A 26,994-nucleotide genomic window follows, 5' to 3' on the forward strand; every position below is an offset into this window, starting at 1 on the left:
GAAATCATTCAAAACGTTACTGAACTAGTTGAACTCTACATGCTAAATGAAGGTATTAATAATTCTAAATACATTCTCAGATTTTACATAACTGAAGAGACACTTAGCCATTCAGTTGGCAGAATGAATGCATCTCCAAAACTAATACATTCAGTGTGCTTCTATGGTTGTAGGACACATTGTATAATATTTAATTTGTGTTTCGTAAGGGAATGAAATGACGCTCATGACATATGTCATTCACTGTTACACTATTGTCTGTTGGTGATCCATTAGTTACATTTAGTTTTTTTTGTTGATTAAGAATGTGATCCTTTGCCAGTTATGTCTTTGCTTTCCAATTTAAAATGCCCAGAATTCGGGCTTCTAGCTATCAGTACATGCTCAGAAAGTAGCACTGTAGAGTTTGCATTGAAGAGAGCATTGAGTATGACACCTTATCGAGATGTCCCACTAGCCATGCTCACAAGGGAGGCAGAGAAACAGTGTAGCACTTTGAGCTCCTGTCCAGAGAATTTGCTAAAGATATCAGTGAAGAAATGTAGGGTAAGCAGGTTTTTTCATTACAAAGTATAACAGCGAGTCACGCAGTACCAAAGTTCTGCACTAAGATTTGCTGTTGATCATTCAACTGCTAGGAGAATGAATTATCACCAGACGCTGAGATAACCTTTATCATGGACACAGTCTACATATTATGACATCTTGGTTTCAATATGGGTCTGTGAAGATTGCATAAGGCGGAATTAACTGACAAAGTACTGCTATTCTAAATAGATATGGAACAAATGTATGAGCCTAAAGTTCCTAAAGAAAGTGTAGCTTAGTTTCTCGTTTGAACCATTAGCCATAAATTGTTTGAAGAAAGCCATTAGAAAATAGTTTTTTCTATTAGAATCCTCTGTACTGAGTACTGGAAAAGAAGAAACAATTTTGGCTTGGCTAAATTGCTCTAGAAGTCAAACAACTAATGTATCACCACCAGCAAAAATTGTAGTTTGTTCCTGAGATCCATCCCTTATAGCCTATAGGTTTTAGAATGATTACCATTATATGAGGGCCAACATTATGCTAGGGAAGCACTCCATAATATCAATGATGTACTCAGTATGATATGAATGTTCAAGATCAAACAAGGGGTAGGTGCCATCATGCCAAGGATGTCCTCAACGTGCAATCAATAGCCATTATTATGCCTGAGGTAGGCACCATGATGCAGGCCAAATACTAGGAATGGTCAGAATTCTGCACGAGGTAGCTATCATTATGCAGAGGACACTGACAATATGGCAAGAATTACTGCTTTATGGTTCTCCATCAACCAAAAAATTCCAACAATGTGGCAGTAATTGTTACCATTGTGCCCGGGATAAGTATCAGAATCCCATGGTTGCTCACAATATGACAAGAATGATCACCATTATCCATGAGTTGGGCCATATTATGCATGATATGGTGGTTGTATACTGTAGGGAACCACTAGATGTCATGCATGGCATACGATTTCAGGGCCAGGTGGCCACCAGGGAGGGTCAATAGAAGTGGCCACCAAGCAGGGTCCATAGAAGGAAAACACACACACATACCACAGAAATGGAAAGTGAATTATTAATACTAGTAAATATGTATCTACACTGGCAATAATGCCACTAACACAATATAGGGCTCAGAATAGGTCTCGGAAAATTATTCTTCATGCTCAACCCTTTGTAGGTTGGCTGCGAGAAGGCAAGCTCAACTTCAAAGATAGGTACGTAAAGCATTAAAAAAACCATCAATTAAAAAAATTGTTAAGACACAACACACAGTAAAAATCCGACAACAATTTATAAAAATAGGAAATATTTTTATCTTTAAAATGACATCAAAACGAAAAAAAAGTCAACATAGTGAACTGGAGATATGAATGTTTAAAGATTTAGCACTACATAGCACATAGAAACCTATAGCGCCTATTGGGACATCCGGTCACGCTAGACCAGGACAAAGTCAAAGTTTCAGGCCAACCGCAATGGAGCCCTGAGCGACTACCCCTCGCGGTAGGTCTCCGTCAAAGTTTTTTACCTTCTGACTTAGAAACTTTTCTAGAACTTTTCATCCAGGGGTCCCTCAAAGCTCTCAGCCAGTCCGGATTTGGTGAGGGTTCATCGGCTTGTTTGGCAACAAGCTGCTGGTTAAACTTATGGAAGTGAGAGCCCCCCCAGATCTTTCCAGCAGGATGAACCAGAGATCCAGGCCGGGTCAAGGTTGAAGGTGGGCGGCTTGACTCTTGCGGTTAGTTCCAGTCACCTTTTCGCTTGTTCGAACTTAGAAACTTTTACAGAGCTTTTTCACCCAGGGTCCCTCAAGGCTCTTTACGAGGTTGGTTTAGGTGAGGGTTCGACGGCTTGGGTTTTGACCAACTCCTGGCCAAACCCTGTAAGTCGGACCTTTGGAGCTTTTCAGCGGGACGAAGCTGGATGGCAGTCCGGCTCGCGGTTCATGGTCGCTGGCTTGGCTGGCCAGGTCGTGTTGAGTCAGCCCACTTATGGAGCTTTTTTCCTAGTTGCTCCAAACGTCTTCAAACTTATGGAACATCTTCCTGAAGTTCCTTTGAGGGCCCCAAAGTGTCCAAAACTTATTCTAAGGGTCAGGAATCTACAAGATGGGCCTTGAAAGTTTGGGACATCAATTCCCACAATCCACGTGGACAAAACCCTTACAAATCCCCTGGTAGTACTCCAGGCTGGGGATTCTTGACGGTGATGGTCCATGTGAGCTCTGTTAACCTGCGCTTCCAGGGAGTCCACTCTTTAGTCCTTTTGGAGCAAGTTTGATCCATAGGGCTGTAGATCCAGATTGTGCAACAGGCGCAGTCAGTCAGAGTGCAGGGCCTGGTTGGTGCAAATCAAACTTCCAGCATGGACCCTTTTTCTTCTGTAATTTCAAGCAGCAGATCTGAGAGGCACTGCCCCTCTCAGATACTTATTTGGTGTTCTCTGGGGTCACACGGTAGGCCGCTCCTGTCCAATGAGATGCAGGAGAACACCCCAGAGCATGACGATTCCCTCCAAAGTGTGGCACAATGGTCTCCCAGAAAGCACTATTTCTCCAAAATTCAATCTGGCTGAAGTCTCAGCAGAGAGGCAGGAGCTGTCTAAACCGACCTCCAGGATGGCTCATCTCCATATTCTCCCTCCTCCTGGCATCTGCACATTCCTTCCTTAAGCCTGTCATCCTGCTGGGTTCAAAGAGTAAGTGTGTAAATGAAACTGTTTTCTCCTGCTTTTCTCCTCCTTCCATTGAAGATTATTGATTATGACCCCCTCCCCCTTGTTCTGGCTTTCCTATGTAGCAGAACCCTCTCCTCCCAGAATGGGTCTTTCACCCCAGGGGCTACTTATCACCTGACCAATGCAGCCTGGTTTATCCACTTAACTCTGACCAATCAGGACAGATCACTGGAAGGCTGCATTTTGGCTTACAGACAAGTCTTATAACTTCTTGTCTGTACATTGTAGGATAAATTCAACACAAATATATTGTTGGATTTATCAATACCATTCTTGTAAGTCCTTGAATAATATTTTACTGATTCTCCTGGTGGGAATTATGGAGGAATAACCTCTTGCCATGTTAACCTATGTGGCTGGGGATCTGCAATCGGAAAAATTAACTGGGCAATTTATCCAACACCAGAGCTTATAAAACATATTTTATAAGGACCCTGCCTATATCTACAGGACCCCCACCCCTGGACCACCTAAGGGAGACTTTAGGGGTTCTGAATATGCAAAGAGCCTCACTCCACAGTGCTTGTAGCACAAAGTCGATTTTGGGAAGCACTTTACTACAATGTGGGAGGTGAAATGTGCAATTTCACTAAACCCAAGTCATATAAAACGTATTGTATAAGGGCCCTCCTTATAGATACCTGACCCCCCACAACTGGGATACCTAATGGAGACTCTAGGGGTACCTGCCATGCCACAATATGATAGTTTATTCATTTTTAAGTGCCCAAAACAGCAAAGTCGAGTTTGGGCACAATTTACATGTTAAAAGCAGTTCTGCAACACAGGGCTGCTTTTAAACTGACCTCAGGCCTCAGCAGTGCACATATACAAGTGCAGAAAGGACTGCTGGCCTCTAGACTGCCATTTCCTATAATATACTAGGGACTTAAAGGTAGTTTTGACCCCCCTGCGTATTATGCACTAGGGCCTTATTGGGGAGGCCATGCTAATCATGGGGTAACCTAACCCATTGTGTACCCTGTTGTATGTAGGTGTTTTCACTGTATTCTAAATGTATTTTCGGGATAGCACTGTCCCAAGGCCTGGTTAGGCAGAGCCCAGGGACAGTCAGAGTCAGTTAGCACCAGTCAGAAAAAAACCGGGGGTACCCAGGGTACAAGGATGACTTTGCAACATGTAGGAACTATTTATTTGTTAGTCGCTCTCTCTGCCACTGTTCTCCAGTCCCAGCCCTGTTGTGCTGTAATGTCTGAGCCTTGTTCGCTCCACACATCTCTGCTCTAGCTAACTCTTATGAGGCCTTGCATTCACACACTGTGTAATTGACAATGTATTGCCTGTAACACTTCTAATCCCTATGCAGAAGAATAGCAGCATACAATTGTAACTGTAGCATCAGTACTTTCCCATTGGCAACAGTTCAATCTAATTTTCAGTTAAACCTTTCACCATAAATATATGCAATGAAGGACGACAAACACGATTACATCAAAGCCTAAAAATGTGGCTTTCTACTTATTAATAAAAATACAGTAGTAATGTAACTTCCACCTATAATATTACAATGAAAAACGTGATTACCAAATTATGGGGTGGCATATGGAGGTGGTTAATGGTTGGGTGCAGAGTGGGACATTTGCCTGGCCCTCTCATTCTGAAATATTCAGCAACTATTGGAAGTAACTATTGAGAGTTACCTATCCCATGCATAATACTCCGTAATGTGTGTAGTAGTGGCATTAATATTTTTACCTCGAGTACTTGACTTCATGGTTTACTGTAGCATCCATATTTACAGTCTTCTATTTCTCACATCAAATTATATAAGTCTGTACATTTATATGTGCCTGGCTATATATATATTTTAAGGAAAGTACAAACATTGTAATTTTATCACAGACTGAAAACCATCATATTATGAGTTGCGTAAAATTTGAAGAGCGGTAAATTATACCAAAACTGTTCTGTTGTTTTTTATGATGTTTAATAATTGGCTGATTGTTGAAGCCTAGCATCATCTTTGTACAGTGGCGGCTGGCACATGTAAACGTGGTGGGTGGGGGCTGGGTGGGATGGGATGAGGGGACGCCGACAGACGATGGAATAGGTATAACTAAATAAAAAAATAATACCTATTCCGTTGTCTGTCAGCCTCCCTCCCTGCCACGCCTTGCACTGCCCCACCCCACCTTGCCCCGCCCACCTCTCTTAACTGTGCCAGCCACCGCTGCATATTTATACAAAATCGTTATTTCACGTTTATTTATGGATTTCTATCAAAACTGATTTTTTACAGATTACAAATTTACATTAGTTTAAAATCTGAGTATTATTATATTTGATGTGTGTTTTTTCCAGAATCGTGGAGACCTTACTGCAGATAACGTGAACCAGTGCATCCTGGAGATGCTGATTGCAGCACCTGACACGCTGTCAGTGTCTCTCTATTTTATGTTCATGCTCATTGCACAACATCCAAGAGTTGAAGCAAAAATAATGGATGAAATCAAGGCAGTAATTGGTAACAAAAATGTTTTTACTTCTGATTATGTTTTATTCATCTTTATACAATGTCTTCTGGTCTTTTTCGAATGTTGAAATAAAATGATTGAATTAATTTCCCTGTTTGAGAAGATACTCTATACACACTGAGTACTAATATTCTCATTTTCAAATCCTTGGCATGTGCTAGAAGGCTCTTTATTGGCCTTGAAAGTTTGGTCATGAATTTTTCAGGAAAGATGCTCATATTTCAAAGTCTCCTAGGGCGAAACAATATTGCTGCTTCAGTAGTCAAGTCAAGTCAAGTCAGAATTTATATAGCGCACTACATACCCATAGGGTCTCAAGGCGCTTGAGGAAGGGGGGGGAGGTTTACTTATCGAATATCCATGTTTTAAGTTGTTTTCTGAAGGCTAGGTGGTTTTGAGTAAGGCGGTAGAGATTTAGGACCGGATTTATGATTATTTCACACAACCCAGCAAGCGACCTTGCTGCGCTACCGGAAAGGGTGAGGGCAGAAATGCAGCATATCAAAATAGATATGACGCATCCCTGTCATTTCTTTGCTCTGGTGCACTTAATGCAGCCTAGCACCAGTGTAGGCACCCTTGCGCGATGGTGCAAGAGCGCCTGAATTCAAAGCAGGATCGTTTTCATTTAGGAATGCATAACTAACTGCACAAAAACAATTCTTAGAGGCATTTCTTACTATTTATCTGTGTTGCACTTCTATTGGGAATGCATACAATCCTGACGCATTACCAGGTCCACCACTGTTGGTAAATCTAACAATGTTTTGGAATATATGAGTGGGTGGGTGCGTGTGAACAACCACGCTCCACCCCTGTAATGTCTTCCCGGCAAAGTGTAATGCAAAGCAAAGACTTGGGTCCCGAGCTAACTGTGCCACTGGATTCAAGCTAGCCTGGCTGATGAGGGGTGACACCTAGAAACCGGTCCCTGGATGCTTGTTTCTGGTCCAGGGAGGACCTGGCTTCGCAGTCCGGCTGGACTGTTCCCATGAGAAGCAGGGTCAAGACTGATTTGCTTATGGCTGGGTCTCAACTGGAGTGGCATGGTGAGCAAAACAACGATGGATTTAACCCAGATCTCTTAACTGGAAGTGAATGTATGATTTGTTCCGCATTCCGTCCATCATTTGTGTGTCTTTTGCTTGATAAGTCTGTGTCACAGTGTCTGAAATTTTAATTCAAGCACATGAACTCATCACCTTGCAACCTAAAGTGAAAAGATAGGTTGTTATCCCAGAAAAGAAGTTGTAGAATGCATAGGCCAGTGCTGTCACAAGCAACATTTGGTACCTCAGACTTTGACTGAAAAATGTAATCAATTTCATCCCTCCCCCTAACAAATGGTCAAGATTTCAAGACCCTCTTACAAATTTCTACTATTCCAGAATCCAGTAGCACATTTTCTTCTTTGAGCACCGAAGGATAGGGAACTGGTTAATATGAGTTGAACTCTCACCTTAAAATCCTACCTTTTCTAACCCTCCCCTACATAAGGTAACACCTATGATATGTGGCTAGAGTGTTTAGTATTAGTGTTTTTGCTCTACAACAAATGTTAACCTTATCTTAGGCAGCCATCTGATATTCATAGCAAAAATGCACTAGCAATCTAGGACAAGTACTCTTTCTGATGTGACAAAGCCATATGCATTTTGTGAATTGTTCCTATTGTTTTCTTTGGAAAATATGAGCCCTTTACCAGCAAACACTGGGGAGTGCACTTTGTGATTACTGAAAAGTGTCATAGTTTGGTCAAAAGTGCAAGGATTGGATGAACTAAGTCACTTAGGGGCTGATTATGATGGTGGGCAGACACTCTTTCGGAAAACGGGACCGCCTGACAGAGTGTTGGTGGTCCCGGCATAGGCATTTTAATGTGACCGCCACCACGGCAGTCGCAATGCCTATATATTGTATTGTGGCGGGTGCTGCTGGCTGCAGCACACACCGCAAGACAAAAAGGGGTCAATGCACATATCCCTGCACTACAAGGCAGGCACTATGGGATATGCAGGGATATGCAGGGGGCATCATAGGTGCCCCCCAGTGCTCACAGCTTAGGGTTAGGGGGCATGGAAGGTCCATTACTGACCCCCACTGTCCCTTTCTGCCAGCCTTTTCATGGCGGGTTAACAGCCATGAAAAGGCTGGCTGAAAGGGATATTGTAATTCCTACGGCATTGCCTGGCAGGCAGCGCCACCATGGTAGGGACTACAACCCTCTTCACCACAATGGTGGGCTCAAGGAGTCTGTTGGATGCGTGTCAGTCAGTGTTTCCGACTGCCACCCCTCCACCTGCCATCCAATGTGGTGGGCAGTGAAATGGTTCCGATGGCAGAGACACCGCCACCAACAGCCTGTCGGTGGTGGTCTCATTGCCTTCGTAATCAGGGTCTTAGTTGCATTCCAGGAATGGGGTGATTAGCAGCTATAGAAAGATTGTTTTACAAATCTAGAGTTTGTAGAGGCAAATTTAATATTGTTAGGGGAGAGTTCTTGAAACCAGTGGCTTGATGTAGTAATACTTTTTGCAGTTATAAAGTTTTCAGTGTGCAAATTCCAGGATTTGCGAGTTCAAAAGCTATACTTTCAATAGACATTATGAGTTGCAAATGACACAATATCCACACTTCCACTGACATGAAAGAGGCGTCTCCATTCCCTTATGACCAACAAGGTTATGTTTCAAGGGTTTAGGAACACTTCCTCAGACACAAACCATTGGATAACTACACCAGAAAGATGATGGTATTCATTTGCAAAGTAGAAGCTGTCAGTGAGAGACAGCTCCTAGTTAGTAAATGAAAATGGCAAACATGGTGGAAGCGCTTGCTCTTCCAAATCACCATTCCCATCATACAATATTTTTTCATTTGCAGCTTCTGTCGCTATAAGACAGAGGGGCTGCAATGTCAGCAGTTTGCACTCCCAAATGCAGGAAAAGAAGACTGTTGTTCCTCACAGTCCTCATCACTAAATTCAAAGACGTTGTCAAGGATTTGCAGAGAGACTTTAATGGGGAAGTGATTCTGTGAATCCTGGCAAACTACACTTGTATGTTCGGATGGAGTAATACATTTGATACAGGTCAGAAATATCCTTGGTTTAGATTGCAGGAAAAATAGCCGCTAAGATGCAACCAGACAACAGTGCATCAGGCTGTTTATTCTTAGCTCATCAAAATGTTATGTCATCTACTCCTCATATTCCATAATACGCTCTTCCCGATGTCCCTTTTTTCTTGATATATTGTTACATTATTTGGTGGGACGTTGGCCTTCTTTTAAAATATTAAGACCCTCTTCATGAGGGGTCCGTTACTCCTCCTGGTAACTCCACCCTGTCTCCTCACTTACAAAATGATCAATTCCATTTGTGTATCACAAGTGGGACCCTGAGCCCCTCTGGAAATTAGAAACCAACAGGGAATAGATCATTCTGGATCCAGTTCCCGAGATATTTCTCTTTTTACCCCAGAGTTTTCACATGAAGATTTCAGCTGCTTCCAGCAGCAGACGTCTCCAGATAAAATAAAAATAGATCAGTAGTGTTCCCACAGATCTCATCATTTGAAAGGGGCCCGTAGCTGCCCACATTGGAATTATGAAGCAATTCATAATGAGGGCCAGCTTTCGACTCATTAAACACATTTTCATCCTAATTTGAAAATGTTACTGTGTCTCTAAAAAGAAATTTAAGATAATAATGAAAATTATGAAGTCTCATGTAAACCCTAAATATATGTGCACGTTCCAATTACTCATTTACCTTGATTAATTACCTATCTACATAGTTTAAGTTATTTGTGAGATGAAAATGGGAAGTCGAAATGTGAGATTTCTGTTCTTGTTATATGTTGCAGGTGATCGCGAAGTTCAGAGCACTGATATGCAGAATCTAAAGGTTATGGAAAGCTTTATATACGAAAGTATGAGATACCAGCCAGTTGTGGACCTGGTCATGCGTAAAGCTTTGGCAGATGATGTGATTGATGGCTACTATGTCAAAAAAGGAACCAACATCATTTTGAACCTTGGTCGTATGCATAGAGTTGAATATTTCCAAAAGCCAAATGAATTCACCCTGGAAAATTTCCAGAAGAACGTAAGTCTAACTTATTTATAGCATCAGTTACCGTGAGAACTCTTCTTCAAAAAGGTCATTGGCGAAGGGTGCCTAGAATATATTTGTATTTCAATGTACTGGGGGCATTGTGAATAGAAAAGACTTAAATTCAGTGTGGAAGTGACAGTAGGGCACATTTTTGTTTTTAGGGACCAAAATGACAAGGTTCTCAAGAGAGTAATTTTAAGTAGGTGTGGTTAAATTGACGTCCAGTGGCTAATCTTTACTCTTGCTGGGTGCAGTCGAATCTTTTCTTTTAGAGAAGATCGGGGTAGTGGTTGTGAATGGCTGCAGATCACTGACCACGAATAAGGGTGCATAGGGTAAGTCATATCGACCCAGCAGAATACTTCCCAATTCTAGCCCTTTGTAAAATGTGGCTTTAAGCAGAACAATGATACAGGAAGACAAGTGAGGGCCCTGACATAGGGGTCTTGAAGTATGCAGATGATGCTGAGCACCAACTGTGTCAAGGGGTGTCTTTTACCTCTGTTGTGCAAAGGCATGAGCTACTAACATATATCATATATCAGGAACTTTAGCACAAATGATGATCGAAGGATACTCTTAAAACCATTATCAACACACTAAAGCCAAACTTTTATCTCGGTCATTTTATTCCAGTTTACATATTCACACACCACTTAGAGCCATTCTGTGTTTTATTGTGCCAATTAATAATGCACACATAAATAATCCATACGGGCCAACCAAATACCAAGCTGAATTCATGAACAGCCACACATGTTACAATGTTATTGATGAGTCTGGTAATAGAGTCAAAGATTTACACATCAAAAGAAATGAGCACAGACAAACGTGCTACCACTGTGGTTTCTGCCTTTCTCTTGCCTCACTGCTCAAAGCATGTGCACGTTGTTCATTTTCAAAACGTTTGCAGAAGGCCAGCTAGTGTAAATCTCTCCAAACCAACTCAACAACAATCCCATGTGCACAGCTAGACTCGTTTCAGAGTCAACGAAGTAGCTCATTCGTTCATTGTCAAAGATGTCTGTATCTCAGACACACTATAGGGTCAGAGAAACCACAACTGTTCATGGTCATAATTGTTCTATTAAACCTAGTGCCATTTACAGCAATCTAGGGAAGGTTCCTTACAGACAAATATGATGAACTATCTTAACTAAATATGAGTGCCAATGGGCTGCAAGATCCATTCCGTTTGTATACAAGCACCATCATTAATCTCATGATCGACACTGCTTTTGCAACGCTGCCTGCTAAACCTTCTTTCATGCATGATGACTTGCCCATTTATGCATTTGGCTCGTAGAACCCCCTCAAGTGTCTTGGACAATTTCACTTGAGGTTCACTCATCAGCCTCACTCCATCCACATTTATGTTGTAGAAGCTCAGCTGGCATGGAATGCCTCAAAGGTTTTACTTTCATAATCTAACAGACCATCTCTACATCTACAAGAACACACATCTGATGTGAAGATGTTCCCAGGGTACAGGCAAACTCAAAGTTCAATAGATCCATCTACATAGCAAAACATTGCACCTGTTTCTCGACATTTTACATGGGATACCTTTCACCATTCAAATTTTAGCATGGACAATATATTTTCTATTAAAGGGATACCTTAATGATACACTACTAGAATAAGGGGGATTGGGCCACTTATGGTACCAGAATTCCAAAGTATTGACATTTTATATCCTGCAAAAAATCCACGGGGAAAACAAACCACCCCCAAGTGCACAAATAGTGGGTGGCATTGGAAATTTCACAGAGAATCTACCTGTATTTATTGATTATTTCTTGTTACCTAAAGCAGTGGTTCCCAATCTGTGCGCCGCGGCACCCCAGTGCGCCATCAAAACGTGTCAGGGGCGCCGCGAAAAGATGTTCACCAAGCACACAGTTTAGGAACCTCTGACTGATAGACAATAAGGGTAATACCGGGGGTGAAGGTCAGGATGCTGCACACATTCTGATACAGACTCTACATATGGTTGTCAAGCCTCTAGTGAATAGAGGCTTGACAATCATATATAGAGTCTGTATCAGAATTACGTCTGGAAGCTAATTTTCCATGATCTCGGTTGAAGTTGCACTTTTCGTTTCCTAATTTGAATACTAAACCCCCGGCTCTCAATCATATCCTGCAGTTGTTTTAGGTATCTGCTTTTTGTCTCAGTCGAACTTAAATGAAGCTTAAAATATGCACCTCTCCAGTCGTTAATCAGTGCAATATGCTTCTGTTTTTTAGAGTTTCTGGAATGCTGCTTTTGCATTTCTGCATTACTAGAGAGTACCGTCCCACCCTTCCATTCAAAGCGCATCGCAGCCTCCTCAGGGGAGTGGCATGGAGGAGGCATAAGGACACAGTCAGGAGGCATGAGGGCACAGTCAGGAGGCATGAGGACACAGGCAGGAGGCATGAAGGCACCGGCAGGCTGCATGAGGTCACAGACAGGAGGCATGAGGGCACAGACAGGAGTCATGAGGGCACAGTCAGGAGGCATGAGGGCACAGACAAGAGATATAGGGACACCGTCAGGAGGCATGAGTGCACAGACAGGAGGCATGAGGGCAAATACAGGAAGCATGGAGACACAGTCATGAGGCATGAGTGCACAGACAGGAGGCATTGGGGCAAAGACAGGAGGCATGGAGACACAGTCAGGAGGCATGAGGGCACAGACAGGAGGTATGAGGGCACAGACAGGAGGTCTGAGGGCACAGACAGGAGGTATGAGGGCACAGACAGGAGCCGTGAGGACTGACAGGAGGCATGAGGACACATCAGGAGGCATGGGGACCCAGTCAGGAGTCGTGAGGCCACTGATAGGAGGCATGGGTACACAGTTAGTAGTCATGAGGCCACAGGCTGGAGGCATGAGGGCCCAGACAAGAGGCATGAGGACACAGACAGGATTTATGAGGGCACATACAGGAGGCATGAGGACAGGCATGGGCGCACAGTCAGGAGGCATGAGGGCAAAGACAGGAGGCATGAGGACATAGTCACAAGGCATGAGGGCTCAGACAGGAGGCATGAGGACACAGGAGGCAGGCGGCAAGAGGACACAGGCAGGAGGCATGAGGATATTGTCAGGAGGCATGAGGATATTGTCAGGAGGCATGAGGGCACAGAAAAGAGAGAAGGCCACAGACAGTAGGCAGGAACACTCATGCAGTAGGCAGGAACACACAGACAGGAGTCAAGGATACACGGGAAGTAGACAAGAACATACAGATAGGGCATGAGGGCACAGACAAGATGCAAGAACACACAGATAGGAGGCAAGAGTACATGGGAGGTAAGAACACACAGATTGAAGGCAAGAACACACAGGCAGGAGACATGAGGCATGCAGTATGGATGAGAACGCAAAGTCAAGTGTTAGGAAGGGGCAGACAGGAGACGTACACAAAACACACTCATAAAGAGGACAGCAACCCAATGCATCTGCAGAGCCAGAACAGGGGGGAGAGCCTTCTCCTAGATCACAGCCAAGACCTGGAACGAGCTCCCAATTGACATCAGACGTGCCCCCTCCCTCAACACCTTCAGGAAGGCTCTCAAGACCTAGCTCTTCAACTAAACAAAATTGCTACTCCCCCGCCCCCCTCCAGCACCTTGAGACCCTCACGGGAGAGTAGTGCACTTACAATTCCCCTGATTGATTGATGGATTGAGAGTTAAAAGGCAGCAAGCCAGACACAGGTTTACCAGGTTCCATCAGACTTGAGGCAATGTGCAAAACACATCACATCAGCAATCCCGGCTTTAATGTACTGACATATGCAAGAGACTTTGAGCATGTCTGGATTAGTCTGCCTTAGCTGATTTAAGTCACCTATTTGCTTTTCCAGTGCATGTTAGCCTAGGGGCTTGCACTCTGAAGTGGACGAAAGGGCACACTAAGGAAAAAAAATAAGACAAAAAAGTTAAAATATAGAATGGGTGAAGCCCTTCTTGACCTTCTTTGGCCAACCTTGAAGAAGATTGTCTTCGATTTTAACAAGCAGGTATGCACGCTTCTAAAGCTTCTTGATTGCCCTTTGGTGAAGTAGCCTGAATAGAGCGTACCATAAAATCATGGCAGGTAATATCCACCTACAAACTTCTGTCTCAGGCAATGCTCACTCCTGTTTTATTCAATTGTTTTATGCATCCAACTCTCCTTGTAGTTTTAAATGTATCTGTATGCATTGTTAATTGCACTTTTAAGGTCATACCGACCGAAATAAAGTTTTTACTGACTGATTGACTGAATGGTTTAAGACCTTCTTGACCTTCTTTGGCCAACCTTGAAGAAGATTGTCTTTGATTTTAACAAGCATGTATGCACAGCTTCTAAAGCTGGTGGTCCATATCTGGTGTAATTCATGCCCTATCCAGCTCTCTTCGTTCTATGAATGTTGTATTTTTATCACTTTCTATTCTCCGTTCTGGTAGTGTTCTTGACTAAGGGTACAAAAATACCTTCTTTTCCCCAAAAAATCTCCCTTTGTGTTGGTTTCAAATTTCATCTGGAATATGTAGGCATGAAATCAATCTCCCCCTGTTCTTCACTTCTCCTCTGATGTCAGACGTTACTGGTCACTGATAGTCGAGAACTCTTCACAGGAGCGCGTGCTGGCCTTCAGTGCACAGCTTAGTTCTTAATTAAAGTTCTAGTGTCAGCTGAACCACTTCCTGAAAACATTTACAGTATTCATGGCTTGAGGCAAGTCTGTAACTGGCAGTCTACAGACAGTGATTTAAATAGAATCTTTATTTGATGACGTGAGCATATGACTGCTATATGGTGATTGAGAGGTCTAAGGCGAAGGAGGAAAGACTACATACAGAGATAATGAATTATTTTCCTTTTGACTGTAAATTCTACCTGGAGTATTGTATACAATAAAGATATGCTGGACTGCACTTTGTGGTGTTGCCTGTCTGTAGACTTGGTAAAGCAGTAAGAAGGGTTGAAATCATGTAAGCCCCTAAAAGAGACTATTAGTGAATGAAGGTCAACATGTTTCTCGCTCAATGTCTATTCTATGTGCGATTCTTCAGGACCGAAATAGTGAAAACTATCTACACTTACTAGTTGGTGACATGGATCTGTACTCACATCACATCTGTTTTCGAAGCACCCATGTATCTACCTATTATGGTTTACCTGTCAAGTCTGGAACTACCCAATTCTGTAGACTAACCAGGCTTCAACAGTACCCGGTACGTCAGACATGAGAATTTCTCATGTGCTAAGAATTGTGCGAATTCCATGGGGATTCTTGGCCTACCATCGCACCGGGTCCGGTCCGGTAGTTCCAAACTTGACAGGTAAAACATAATAGGTAGATACACGGGCGATTTCAGTACAGATCCATGTCACCAACTAGTAAGTGTTTTCCCTATTTCGGTCCTAAAGAATCACACGTAGAATAGACATTGAGCGAGAAACATGTTGACTTTTATTCACTAATAGGGACGCTTAAACCAAGGCCTCAAGCTTAGGGGAGTGCCCTATTAATTGTTTTTACTTAGGGCAGGAGGCCTCTAGAATAAAGTTTGATCTTATAGGCACTCCCAGTCCTATTTTAATTCACTTAATCAACATACACATCTACACATTTCTGGCCCCACACCCCCACTTCACCAAACAGCTATTGTAAAAAGATCTCTGAGAAAGTGTCCCTATTGTAGGGAGCCCGTTGGGTATTGCACCGCCGACCCAACGAGGAGCAGCCCAGATGAAGAAGCATGAAACATGAAAGGGTGTGTGAGGGCATGAGAATCCAATATATGGACTCCCAACTTTGGACCCCCAAGGTCAAGTGGGTGGTTTTTCCCTGACTCTGATATCTAACCACTTAGGAACAGCATAATCTTTATTTCTGACAATGAAAAATAAGTCCCAGACCCCACAAATGTGTGCTGGTGCCCACCAACGGCAACTACTTGCACAAATTAAGCACTGCCCACAGCCAAGTTTCCATTCTTCTGACGATTGATCTCTGCCTCTGTGCTGCCTGTATTTGGGCAGGTCCCCAGGGTGTGTCGTTACATGATGATGTAAGACGTGTTGCTGTGTGTGGTTTGACTGCAGGTGCTTTTGGGAGTCCCTCTTTTGCATTTGTTCGGTTGCCAAGCTTCGCCCCACCCTGTCTCTGCATACAGAGCTCTGAAGCCACAGACACTGCATGTATTTCTTTGCCAGGCAAAAAGTCGCCCGCCATTGAGCATAAGATGAATAAGCATCAACAAAAGCTTGTATATAATATTGAAAACAACTTCCACTTAAAGCCTTGGTGACACCACGACAATGTTGCTGCTCCTGAGTTTCAAAAACAGAAGGGAAATCCAGTGAGAAAATGACTCTCTTGAAAGGATTTCCCTTCCTGTACAACGCTCACCACATGCACATCAATGTGCCTGCTGTCACTGCAGTCCGGGAAAAAAAACCCATTGAAAATGCAATAGGTCTTGCCTTTGATTAAGTTAAAGCCATTTGATTTGCTAATGGTATTGTCTAGCAAAGCAAAAGGCTTTAACTTAATCAAAGGCGAGACCTATTGCATGTTAATGCTTGGCATTGGCATGGCCAATAGGTCTCGCCTTTGGGACCTTATAAGTATTTAGCCATGCAACAGTTGATGTTGTTGCACCAAGTATATTATGCTGGATAACTGAACACTTATGAGGTCCCAAAGGCGAGACCTATTGGCTATGCCAATGCTTGTTAAATGAAGTCTGCACATTTTTTACAACATTCCCAGATAGAGTTTGTATTGATTCGTAATTATTTTATTTTTAATGGTCGTTTCTATTTATAACAGCGCAAAACTACAATGGCCTGTAGATTTACCACACCATATTCATGATGGGATGCTGAAATTGTAATATGGTTTGTGGTCAGTTGACTCTGAATATTTGCAGCATGTTTATTTATGGCTTAGATTCATTGACAATGTGTTTACTATCTTGGAAAAGTGGAGAGGAAATGCTTTATAACTTTGTGGGATACCTGAACATGAAGAAGAAGAATATCAAGTTGACAATGAATCTCAGCCAAAGTGAGATCGGATGTTATGGGTTCGCTGGTATCTGTAAATAATAGACTGATAACAGCCCACATAGGAAAAGCACTGCTGCAAATGCATTACTGCAGGTACCTTTTGCCAATCTCCTACTTTGGTGAAAAGTATACCTAGTACAGAATACTTGAGGGCGCAACTGTGGCCCCATTGAAATTAAATGCAATAAAATCACTGCACAATTCTGGAATAAAGGCTACAATCCAAGTAATTTAGTAGAAGCGCAGAATAAAGCAACTGTCCAAGATAGAAATTCTCTCCCTTTTGATAATACAAGCTCAGATAATGAATAGCTGCATCAGGATTTATTCTCTGAAAGACATATTTCAAAATACGAAGTCAGATTGATTACACAATATAAAACTGAACGTAGGTTGCTTAGAAAATCATGAATATGATCACACGACTCGGCCCCTATTAATTCGATTTCCATTATTTCTTGATTACAACCACCTTTAAATTGATTTTATACTTGTGGTCATTGAAAATGTTGTAAATTCAGCCATAAACCTCTAAATTGTTGTAATATTGATTAACGATTAAGAAAACTTTTTTTTAATTAAATCATTTATGAACCACTTAATGACTGTTGTAGTTTATGCAATTATTCAATTGTATGAAATTGTATCTGGAAATTACAATTCATCAACTAAAAGTTCAAACAGCAGAGCATTTTAGATCAATAAAAAAAAATTAAATTATGATGGCAATATTGCAGGTGTTAATTATTGGAACATGTATCACTGTATCATTATACTGACTATAGAGAATTAATACTCAGATTAAAGGAAACCAAACATATTATTTTGCCTTTCAAAGTATGCACCTTTTAGGACCAAACAATGAAATGGTTCTTTGCATTCCTTTAATGTGATGCTGCAATTTCCATAATTGTATTAAAATTAAGAATGCATTTTAACAAATATTTAGATGAACATTGGTGTCATTGGCATTTTGCAATGCAGTACTACATTAATTTGGGATTGTAGAAAATCGGTGCTTAATTTGCCAACAACTAAAAAGTTAGTGCCAGGACCCATCTCAGGAGGCCATTGCAGCTTGCACCACCCATTGCGCCATGAAACCGCTCGGTATACGTGTGCTATACAAATATGTTTAAATTCAAATTCAAATTCAAATTGCCCCTGCCAGTGCAGCCGATGACAGTACCAAAACAAGAACTAAAATTATACTCCTACAAGTGTGCCAATTCAGGCTATTACATACCACCCAAAACTATAACAATGCTTTGGGCGGAAGGTAGTATTAGTAATTTTTTCATTGTATATTGAACTGGAAAAAACTGTTGATGTGCTCATTTCAAAATTAGACAGATGGCACCACCATGTGGTGTACTGTCATAAGCGCCGGTGTTGACAATTAAGTGCTGAGTACCGGAAACCGCCGGCTCAAATTAAGCACCGGTTGTCATGCTTGCTGGAGTGTGCAGAGTATAGTAAAATGATGAATAAAAGGGTGTTCTATTTTATATCCTTTCTTTTGCATTTGAAAGCATATGTGTTTACAGTTCAATTAAATATTAAGAAGATAATTGGAATTGGAAAATTCTATAATTCACTGTTATAATGAATGCAGCTGATGTTTGCTTGTTTGTTGGTCTTTTACATTTATATTGAAAGTGTTAATGTAACTCCCTGAATTGCACTAAGCACTTTATATGAGGAACTGGAAAAGGTGGGCTGGCGCTCCCTAATCTGAGGATTATTTTGCGTATTATGCACAGTGTATGCTGAGGTTTAAAATATAATCTCACACTGGAATATTTTTTAACAGTTTTTTGCAGCTGATTTGCACAGATTTCCAGATAAGCAATCCTTTAAAAGTGGCGAAATTGTCCCAAAAAGTCCGATATAAGAGCATGCAGTGTTTTTTTCTAAAACGCAGCGTTTTTTTTTAGAAGATATGTTATTCCTTTTTTTAACACAGCAACCCCTTTATCCGAACTCGTTATTGAATGAGGGACTAAAGTCCCATCGGAAATAGTTCAAAAATGGGACAAAGTAGGGTGTAGGAAAATATCAGACTTTCTCCTAATGGGAAGATAGCTCCACATTTCTAAAATTTCTGAGTTGATTCAAAATTATTTTCTTTTCCTTGGGTCTTATAGAATGTTATATAAAGCTTTTAGCAATTTGGATCTGGTTCAGATAAATGGGAGTATAAATATTGTATTTGTGCTATTTGAAGTAGATTCAGATAAAAGTACACGGGGACCGAAAACAACTCTTGGCTTCTGTCAAATTCCCGGACCTTATCCAGAAAGCTATTGCAAAATGGGGAAAATATGAAGGGGTGGAAGTAACAGCTAAAATATGGACTGAAGTTCATAAATTTAATTTCAGTGTGTTACGTGGAGCTAACTAGCGTCGGAAGTTATTATTTAGCAAAAGGCTGCTGTATAGAACCCCACAATTTCTTCCACAGGTTAAACCTAACCTGTCGAGTCACTGCTTTTGGTGCTTAAATGGGCCAGCAGCAATTGGATGCACATAATTAGTCAGTGCCCTTTGGTCCAGGGGTTCTGGAATGAATTATTTCTGTTTCTGGAGACCGGACGGCAAATCAAACTGGCATCCAAGAGTTGGTTGAAAGTCTTGGCATATGATCCCTCTCTTGGTCTAATTGTGAAAAGGGTAAAATTAGTATTATATTGCAATGGCGGTGGCCAGATCCCTTCTGCATCAAAAATGGTGTTCACAACAGGCTTTAACAATGAATGATTGGGTCCGGAAAATGAAGCAAGTCAGAAATAGTGAACGGCTATACGCCATGTGAAATGGGGCAATTATGACGTTTGAAAAGTTGTGGGAACTATATTTTGAGTAGAAATAAATGTTAGAATAGATGACTTAACTGTTATTCTGCCATTTTGCACATCATATCCCCGCTTTAGGATTTTAAGTGATTCAAACAGCTTAGTTTGAGGGGGCACTAGAATGATAGTATATATTTTGCACATCTTATTTTCACATGCACTTTAAGCATTTCGCATTGCCTATTTTTGGAGGCTGCTAGAATTATATATATACATAGTTTATGTTTTTTTTTCCTGGTGCTTCTTAAAGTAGCACCGTTATTTCTCTTAAGCCTGCTGTTTTTTGTATCTCTGAATATGAATATGTATGTTGTATTTGTCAATTATTGGAGCATGACCAATATTTTCGTACTGTCATACAGAATGTGCAATCAAATATTTTTAAAAAGCACACTACTGAGTTTTTATGTAATGTCAAACCCCGTTGCCTACCGCTCATTTTCTCTTAAATTATCACTTGAGTGCCAATATTGCAAAGAAAAGGACAATCCTTTAAATATTATGGATGTTTCTTATAGTGCAAACAGATGAATAGTAAATGTTTAAATGATTCTTGCAGGTCCCTTATCGCTACTTTCAGCCATTTGGATTTGGCCCTCGTGCCTGTGCCGGGAAATATATTGCCATGGTAATGATGAAAGCTATCTTGGTGACCCTACTGAAGAGATACAGCATGCAAACCATCATGGGGAGATGTTTAGAGAATATACAGAACAACAATGATCTCTCCGTACACCCAGATGAAACACAGTCCTCGCTGGAGATGGTTTTTCTTCCCAGAAATGGAACCATTTGAAAATTAAAGAACAGTCGCTATTAATGTCTACATAAATCATTTATATCTGCAGTAATACTGATGTGTTGTCACCTTTCAATTACCTTACTGTAACTGGACTATAACTGCACTGAAATGTATTTTTTGTATAACCTGTCATCAGCATAATTTCACCGATATGGAACATTTGTCTTGAAAATGCCATACATTGAAATAGTATTTTAAGACGTATAATATGGAATTGTGCATGTGTAGACATACTGGTCCCTATTATAAGTTAAGCGGATACATGAGCGGAGATTTCTGGTGACCGGAAATTCCACCTCACACACACCCAGACACACAGTCACACACGCAGAAACACACACAAACACACACACACTCAAACACTAACTATATGTTAAAACTCCATGGAATGAGGAACAACTGCACCGTCTGGACCCCGATGTACAAGGAAGAATTAATTTCACATTGAATTCACTATTCAATTTGTTTTAAGACAAACATTTACCACCTTCTTTGAATCAGTGTAAAGTAAAGGGGAAGAAGAGGGTAGGTGAGGAAAGAAGAGAATGTTGCCCGGCCTTGATGAAGGTTTGGGAAGGGGGCAATGGCGAGAATACACTGCTGGCCATTTCCCAGATTTAAATGTCTGGGGTCTCCGGCCAGTACCATGGGGTCCAGTGAAACAAACCCCGGGAAAGGCGGATACATGAAAGCTGTCCCACTCTTCAGTAAACTGAGCAGAATTCCAGATGGGATTTGTGCTCCTCTCAACTTGTAAGTATGGCTGTAATATGTAGCATAATATGAAGCTCATTAACTAGGGAAACATATACATCTAATTTTCTGTACAATATTTTGCATTTCAAACAATATATTTTCTACAATTATCTGTAAAGATTACTATTTATGAGTTTGCTTCATTTGATGTTTTTAGTTTTGAACCTTAAAGTGACAGGTTAAAATAGCCAAACCAAATTGTTTTCCTACAGTTGTGAATGCTGTGAAATCGGAAACAAAATATTAACTTACATGAATACTAAATTTAGATTGAATAACAGATAAAACAAATGTAATTTGTATATGTTAGTATATTTTAACTGCACTGTGCTTTCTAGCAACAGATCATCCCACACATGAATTAAACTATAATGTTTTACACCAAAATATTGCAATTCTCATGCTAAAAATTGTGTTTGGTGTCTTGTAAATTCCTGTAAAATAAAAACCATAAAGCGATACAAATCACAAAGCATGACGTGTCTTTTGTTGAAATGGCGTGTATAGTAGCCATTGATATCATATTTACAGTGTTAGCAATGTGGCCAAGGGCTCAATAAGTGTTGAATACGCGCTGCGCCTTAACACTTTATATATCAAATGGGCACCTTTTTTCTATTAGTTGAAAATCGAAGTGTTTGAATTGGGCCCAAATAATGACAAACAAAGTTATGGGAGTAGGGAGTAGGGTACAATATTGTTTCATGATCAACAGCGAAATGTATAGGCTGCTGTATACAATTCTAGAGATTTTACAAAGGCCACCTTTTGCTTTATACCCACCATAGGGCCTTAGCAATTTCGTTTGAAAGTCTTAAGATTACCAGCAAAGGAAAGCATAGTTATGGACGCAATCAAATATAAGGTATGTGAAGTTATAGGATATTAGTTATTCTTCGACTTAGAGTTATATGTGTTGAGTACAGCACCAACCCAAACAATTCAGTTTAGGGGAGTTTTCTGAAGTGGGCTGAGGTCTCTCCAGTTTGGGTTCAAAGCCTTCCAGAGTGTTTCTCCATGATCACCCAATGACGTTTTCGGTATCTGAAGGTTCTTAGATGAATTATGTGCAAGCTGGCAGTCAAACGCTTTCAGCCTGGCATGTGCTCAGGAGCCAACTTGTACAGGTAGCCTAGGCCTGTGATCCAGTCAGTCTTGTAAATTTTGATTTGATCATGGACTTCCCTAGGAGTTAATGGAGCGCTTTCATGGCTGGATTGTAATGGCCCTTTTATAGGTCTCGGCTAGCGTAGGCTGCGCACATGCGCAATCTCGCTGGAGAGATTTTATGTTTTGGAGTACCTTTCACTAGCTGGGTTTAAGCCCCGCCCCTCTGCTCCATTGGCTGGCGTCACCGTTCATGCTAAACGGTGGCCAGCCATTGGAAAAGAGCTTACAGTGACGTACTGTTTTCTCTTTTAGAGCCGTCCCACTTGGACTGGCTGCCCCGACTTACTGCTGGTGTAAAAGGTTTCTTTTCTTCTTTATGGGTCTAAACAGATGGCCCTATACAGAAGATAATAAACCTTTTACGCCAGCAGGAAGTCCGGCCGAGCCCGTCCAAGTGGGACGGCTCTAAATGAGAAATGTGTACGTCGTCACGATTATACGAAAATGAAAGAAATAGATATTTTTTCTATTTCTTTACTTTTGGTATAATCGCGGCACCCGCGCTTTAGTTATAACATTTTAAAAGTAAAGCGCGGGTGCCGCGATTATACTAAAAGTAAAGAAATAGAAAAAACATCTATTTCTTTCATTTTAGTATAACCGTGGCACCCGCGCTTTACTTTTAAAATGTTATAAGTAAAGCAGGGGTGCTGCAATTATAAGCATGCTACATTGTTTCTAATTAGTGCAGTAGAGCATCCCAGATTCTTTCTTTTTTGTGAATGCTGTGCATTGTGCACATACATAAATTGTGCATTCGGGAAGTGGTGACAGCTGCATTGTGAATTTGTGATACACCAATTCATTTTGTGGTGTGTGCTGGTGGTGTTTTCATGGAGTCACTCTGCATGTTATGGCTCTGCGTATGTCAGTGCAGACGTTGCTACAGACACCACTGCAGCCCATCTCGGGTCATCACTGATGGCAGAGCAGGGCGGCAGTCCCAGAGCTCTTAAAAAGTAGACACAATGAACGATGCAAAGAGGCTTCTCGATACTTTCAGCTCAAGACTTAAAGTCCGCCTTTTCATCTGTGACCACAGCAAACCTTTGAACGCGAGTCAGCTGTGGTGCGGCAGCGAGCTGAGCTGCCCAATAGCACTGCTGAGTCCTCTCTGACGTTAGTAGCCGTGACCGCAGCACGTCTTTGTAGGGGATTCAGAAACCGTAGACAGAAAGTGAGAGTTAGGACAGGAGGGCGACAGCACTGCCTAGTTTTGATTACAGATGCTCTCCCACAGCAGAGTGAGGCGGACACCAACTGCACAGCTGAGCAGTGGCTACATCCGCTCTCCTACAGCACAGTGACGGGGACACCCCCAGCAGTGCCCACCGCTGGCTGCAACAGCTCTCCCGCTCTCCCACAGCACTGCTCACCACTGGCTACAGCAGCTCTCCCGCTCACCCACAGCACTTCTCACCGCTGGCTGCATCAGTTCTCACACGGGACCCTCAGCACTGCCCACCGTTGTCTGCAGCAGCTCTCTTGCACACCCACTGCCCACCGCTGGCTGCAGCAGCTCTCCCACAGCTGCAGGCACAGTGACGAAGGTACCCACAGCACTGCCCAGCGCTGACTGCAGCAGCTGTGCCGCACACCCTCAGCACTTTCCACCGCTGGCTGCATCAGCTCTCCCATGGGACCCACAGCACGGGAGACCCACAGCACGGACCACCGCTGGCTGCTGCAGCTTTCTTGGGCACCAACCACTGGCTGCAGCAGCTCTCCGGTGGGACCCACAGCACTGCCCAGCACTGACCACAGCAGCTCTCCCACGCACCCACTGCACTGCCCAGCGCTGACCACAGCAGCTGTCCCACAGCACAGCTCCAGGGCAGAATGAGCAGGAGAGACTTTAGAGCAGCCGATCGCGTTCCCAAAACAGATGCTGTACTAACCCCAGCCCCTTCGCTGTTACACACTATCTTCTAGGTGTGGAGTGTGACGTTTAGGTCATTCTACTGTGAAGCCAAACAACCTCAGGACGATCACACTTTGGACAGAGTGGGTCAGAACGAAGGGAAACACCTCAACTCTCATTTGAAATGCAACGAAAGGAGAACTTTCAAAGAACACAGAGTACACGCACACAAAGTAGCCGATATAAAGTCTTAATGATTGGGGTGCATTTCTAAAAGATGGGTACCCGATAGATAGAGCCTGCCCATTTATAGTAGTAGTATGGTCTGATGCCGCCCCAGGGCACCCCAGCTGGACCCAAGACCAACCATCTGTGCAGACGATTCTTTGCGGAGGCTGCATCAGTGTTGTTAATGAGGAGAATAGAACAACAAGCATTGAAAATGCAATAGGTCTCACCTTTTATTAAGTTAAAGCCATTTGCTTTGATATATAATTCCATTAGCAAAGCAAATTGTTTTAACGTAATCAAAGGTGAGACCTATTGCATTTTCAATGCTTGTTTCTGAAGGCTTAGAAAAGACTTAGGCTGCTTAGTCTTAGAGTGCATGCAATCTTCCAGTGAGCTTTCTTGGAAGGCCTCTGTAGCTTTTATTACAGTAGTCTCATCGACCCATCACTGAAGGCGTGTCAAATTGATATTGTCTCTGACTTTCACAAGGGAATTTTTCTCTGAGTAAAGACAATGAGAGGTATGATCTAGGAATTCATGCAGGATCTTGCGGCTGTGGCCTGGTGATTGAAATCACTACTGTGATGAAGGAGCAGTTTGCATTTATTATACAACGCACCACCCCACACATGCATTGAAAGTTTTCTACAGGTCTGGTATTTCCTTGCAAGCAGTCTCCTTGGAATACAGTACCGCAAATACTCATCCTTTCGGCAGCTAGCATTTACTCCTCTAGGTCCTAGTTATGTGAGTCTTAGATTTGGTGGTGTTAATTACATATCCATGAAGTTATTGATAGCGGGGTACAAGTATTCTAGAGGGGTGGAATTAGAAGAGGTTACAGGTGAAACTTTGAGGCTTCCCAGAGAAATGAGAAATTACTATTTTTTCTGAAGATTACATCTGTTCACCAGCTGGAGTCCTCAAGTGAAATTTATGAGTATCGTTATCGGACTATCAATTTCTATTCCGGCACATGGCCATAAAAGAATATAAAAGAGCATGATACAATGCATACCGTCTTATAAATTAATCCAGCCAATTTTTACAAAAGCAATATCTTTACACGTCATACTGCCCACAATCAAATATACATGAAATACAAGTACAGATTAACATTAGTAAAATCTTAAAAACCTTAAAATACAGAGTTCATGAAAATTAAAAACAAAGACACCCACTAACTAGATAGATGTTTGTGCCTGAGCACCCACATATGCTTCAGAAATTGGAAGACAGGAAACACAATGCATTGTGTGGGGTTACTTCTCAAAATCCTAAATGCAATCCTGAAATTCCTCATCCCCAGGCTACAACAAACCGGGGTCAAAATTAAACAGCAACTCACAAAATTTAGATGGGAACATCCCAGCATGATGTACAGTTGTGTACCCCTGCTCTGATTGCCTACCTGCAAGTTCCAAGTTATCTTTGACCAAGGAATGAAGTGCACCACAGAGTACTCATAGAACTGCTGTGCACCTAGAGCTGATCTCTACGCCCAAGGTAAGTTGTTGCTGCAGCTGCCTTCATGCTACCATCACATTTAGCTCTTGGCGGTACAAACACTGGGATGTATGACGGAACCACGCAAGCCATTATCACACATGGCTTTACAAGGCGGTCATTACAACAACTGTGACACTACCACACACGTCTTTACCACACATATGCCTTTACCACGCATGCCTTTACAACACAATTTGCATTGTAAAGGCATGTATAGTAAAAGCATATGTGTGGTAAAAACTTACCAGGTAAGTATAACGCCAAATTATATAAATGTATACATTTCAATTATTTACTTTTTTGTTTTTTTAAAGAATTATATATACATAAATATATACTTATATATTTTTTAAATAAAATATATATATTTTTAAATAGTTACATATATCTATACATATAATTTTTTATATATATATATTTATAACACAATATAAATACATATATACACACATGCATGGATGCTTCCCACCCTAATCACCACAACCCCATAACACCCAAAGACACATACCCAACCTAAACCCTAAAAACCCCTTAGCACCCAAAAACCCATACCCACCCTAAACCCTAAATACTAAAATGTTGCTTACCATCCAGAAACCTATACCCAACCTAAACCCTAAAAATACCCTTACCACCAAAAACCCATACCAATGCTAACCCCTAAAAATAACCTTGCCACCCCAAAACCCATAGTCACACGAAAACCTAAAAAAAACCTTACCACATAAAACCCATGCCCACCCTAAACCCTAAACACCCCTTATCACCCAAAAACCCATACCCACCCTAAACCCTAAATAACAACATTTTGCTTACCATCCAGAAACCTATACCCAACCTAAACCCTAAACATACCCTCACCACCA

General features: G+C 41.8%; 1 protein-coding gene across 1 annotated transcript in view; it reads left to right on the top strand.

Moving 5' to 3' along the window:
- The window catches only part of CYP19A1 (cytochrome P450 family 19 subfamily A member 1), a 155,713-nt gene extending 133,902 nt beyond the window's left edge, over positions 1-21,811 (top strand). The window contains exons 7-9 of the mRNA XM_078684596.1: positions 5,595-5,757; positions 9,634-9,875; positions 20,359-21,811. Of these exons, the coding sequence (XP_078540722.1) occupies positions 5,595-5,757; positions 9,634-9,875; positions 20,359-20,595 (642 nt within the window). The 3' untranslated portion in view covers positions 20,596-21,811. The remainder of the gene's footprint in view (positions 1-5,594; positions 5,758-9,633; positions 9,876-20,358) is intronic.
- The last annotated feature ends 5,183 nt before the right edge of the window (positions 21,812-26,994 follow it).

Source organism: Lissotriton helveticus, chromosome 3_2 (genome assembly GCF_964261635.1).
Source record: "Lissotriton helveticus chromosome 3_2, aLisHel1.1, whole genome shotgun sequence".
Lineage (NCBI taxonomy): Eukaryota > Metazoa > Chordata > Amphibia > Caudata > Salamandridae > Lissotriton > Lissotriton helveticus.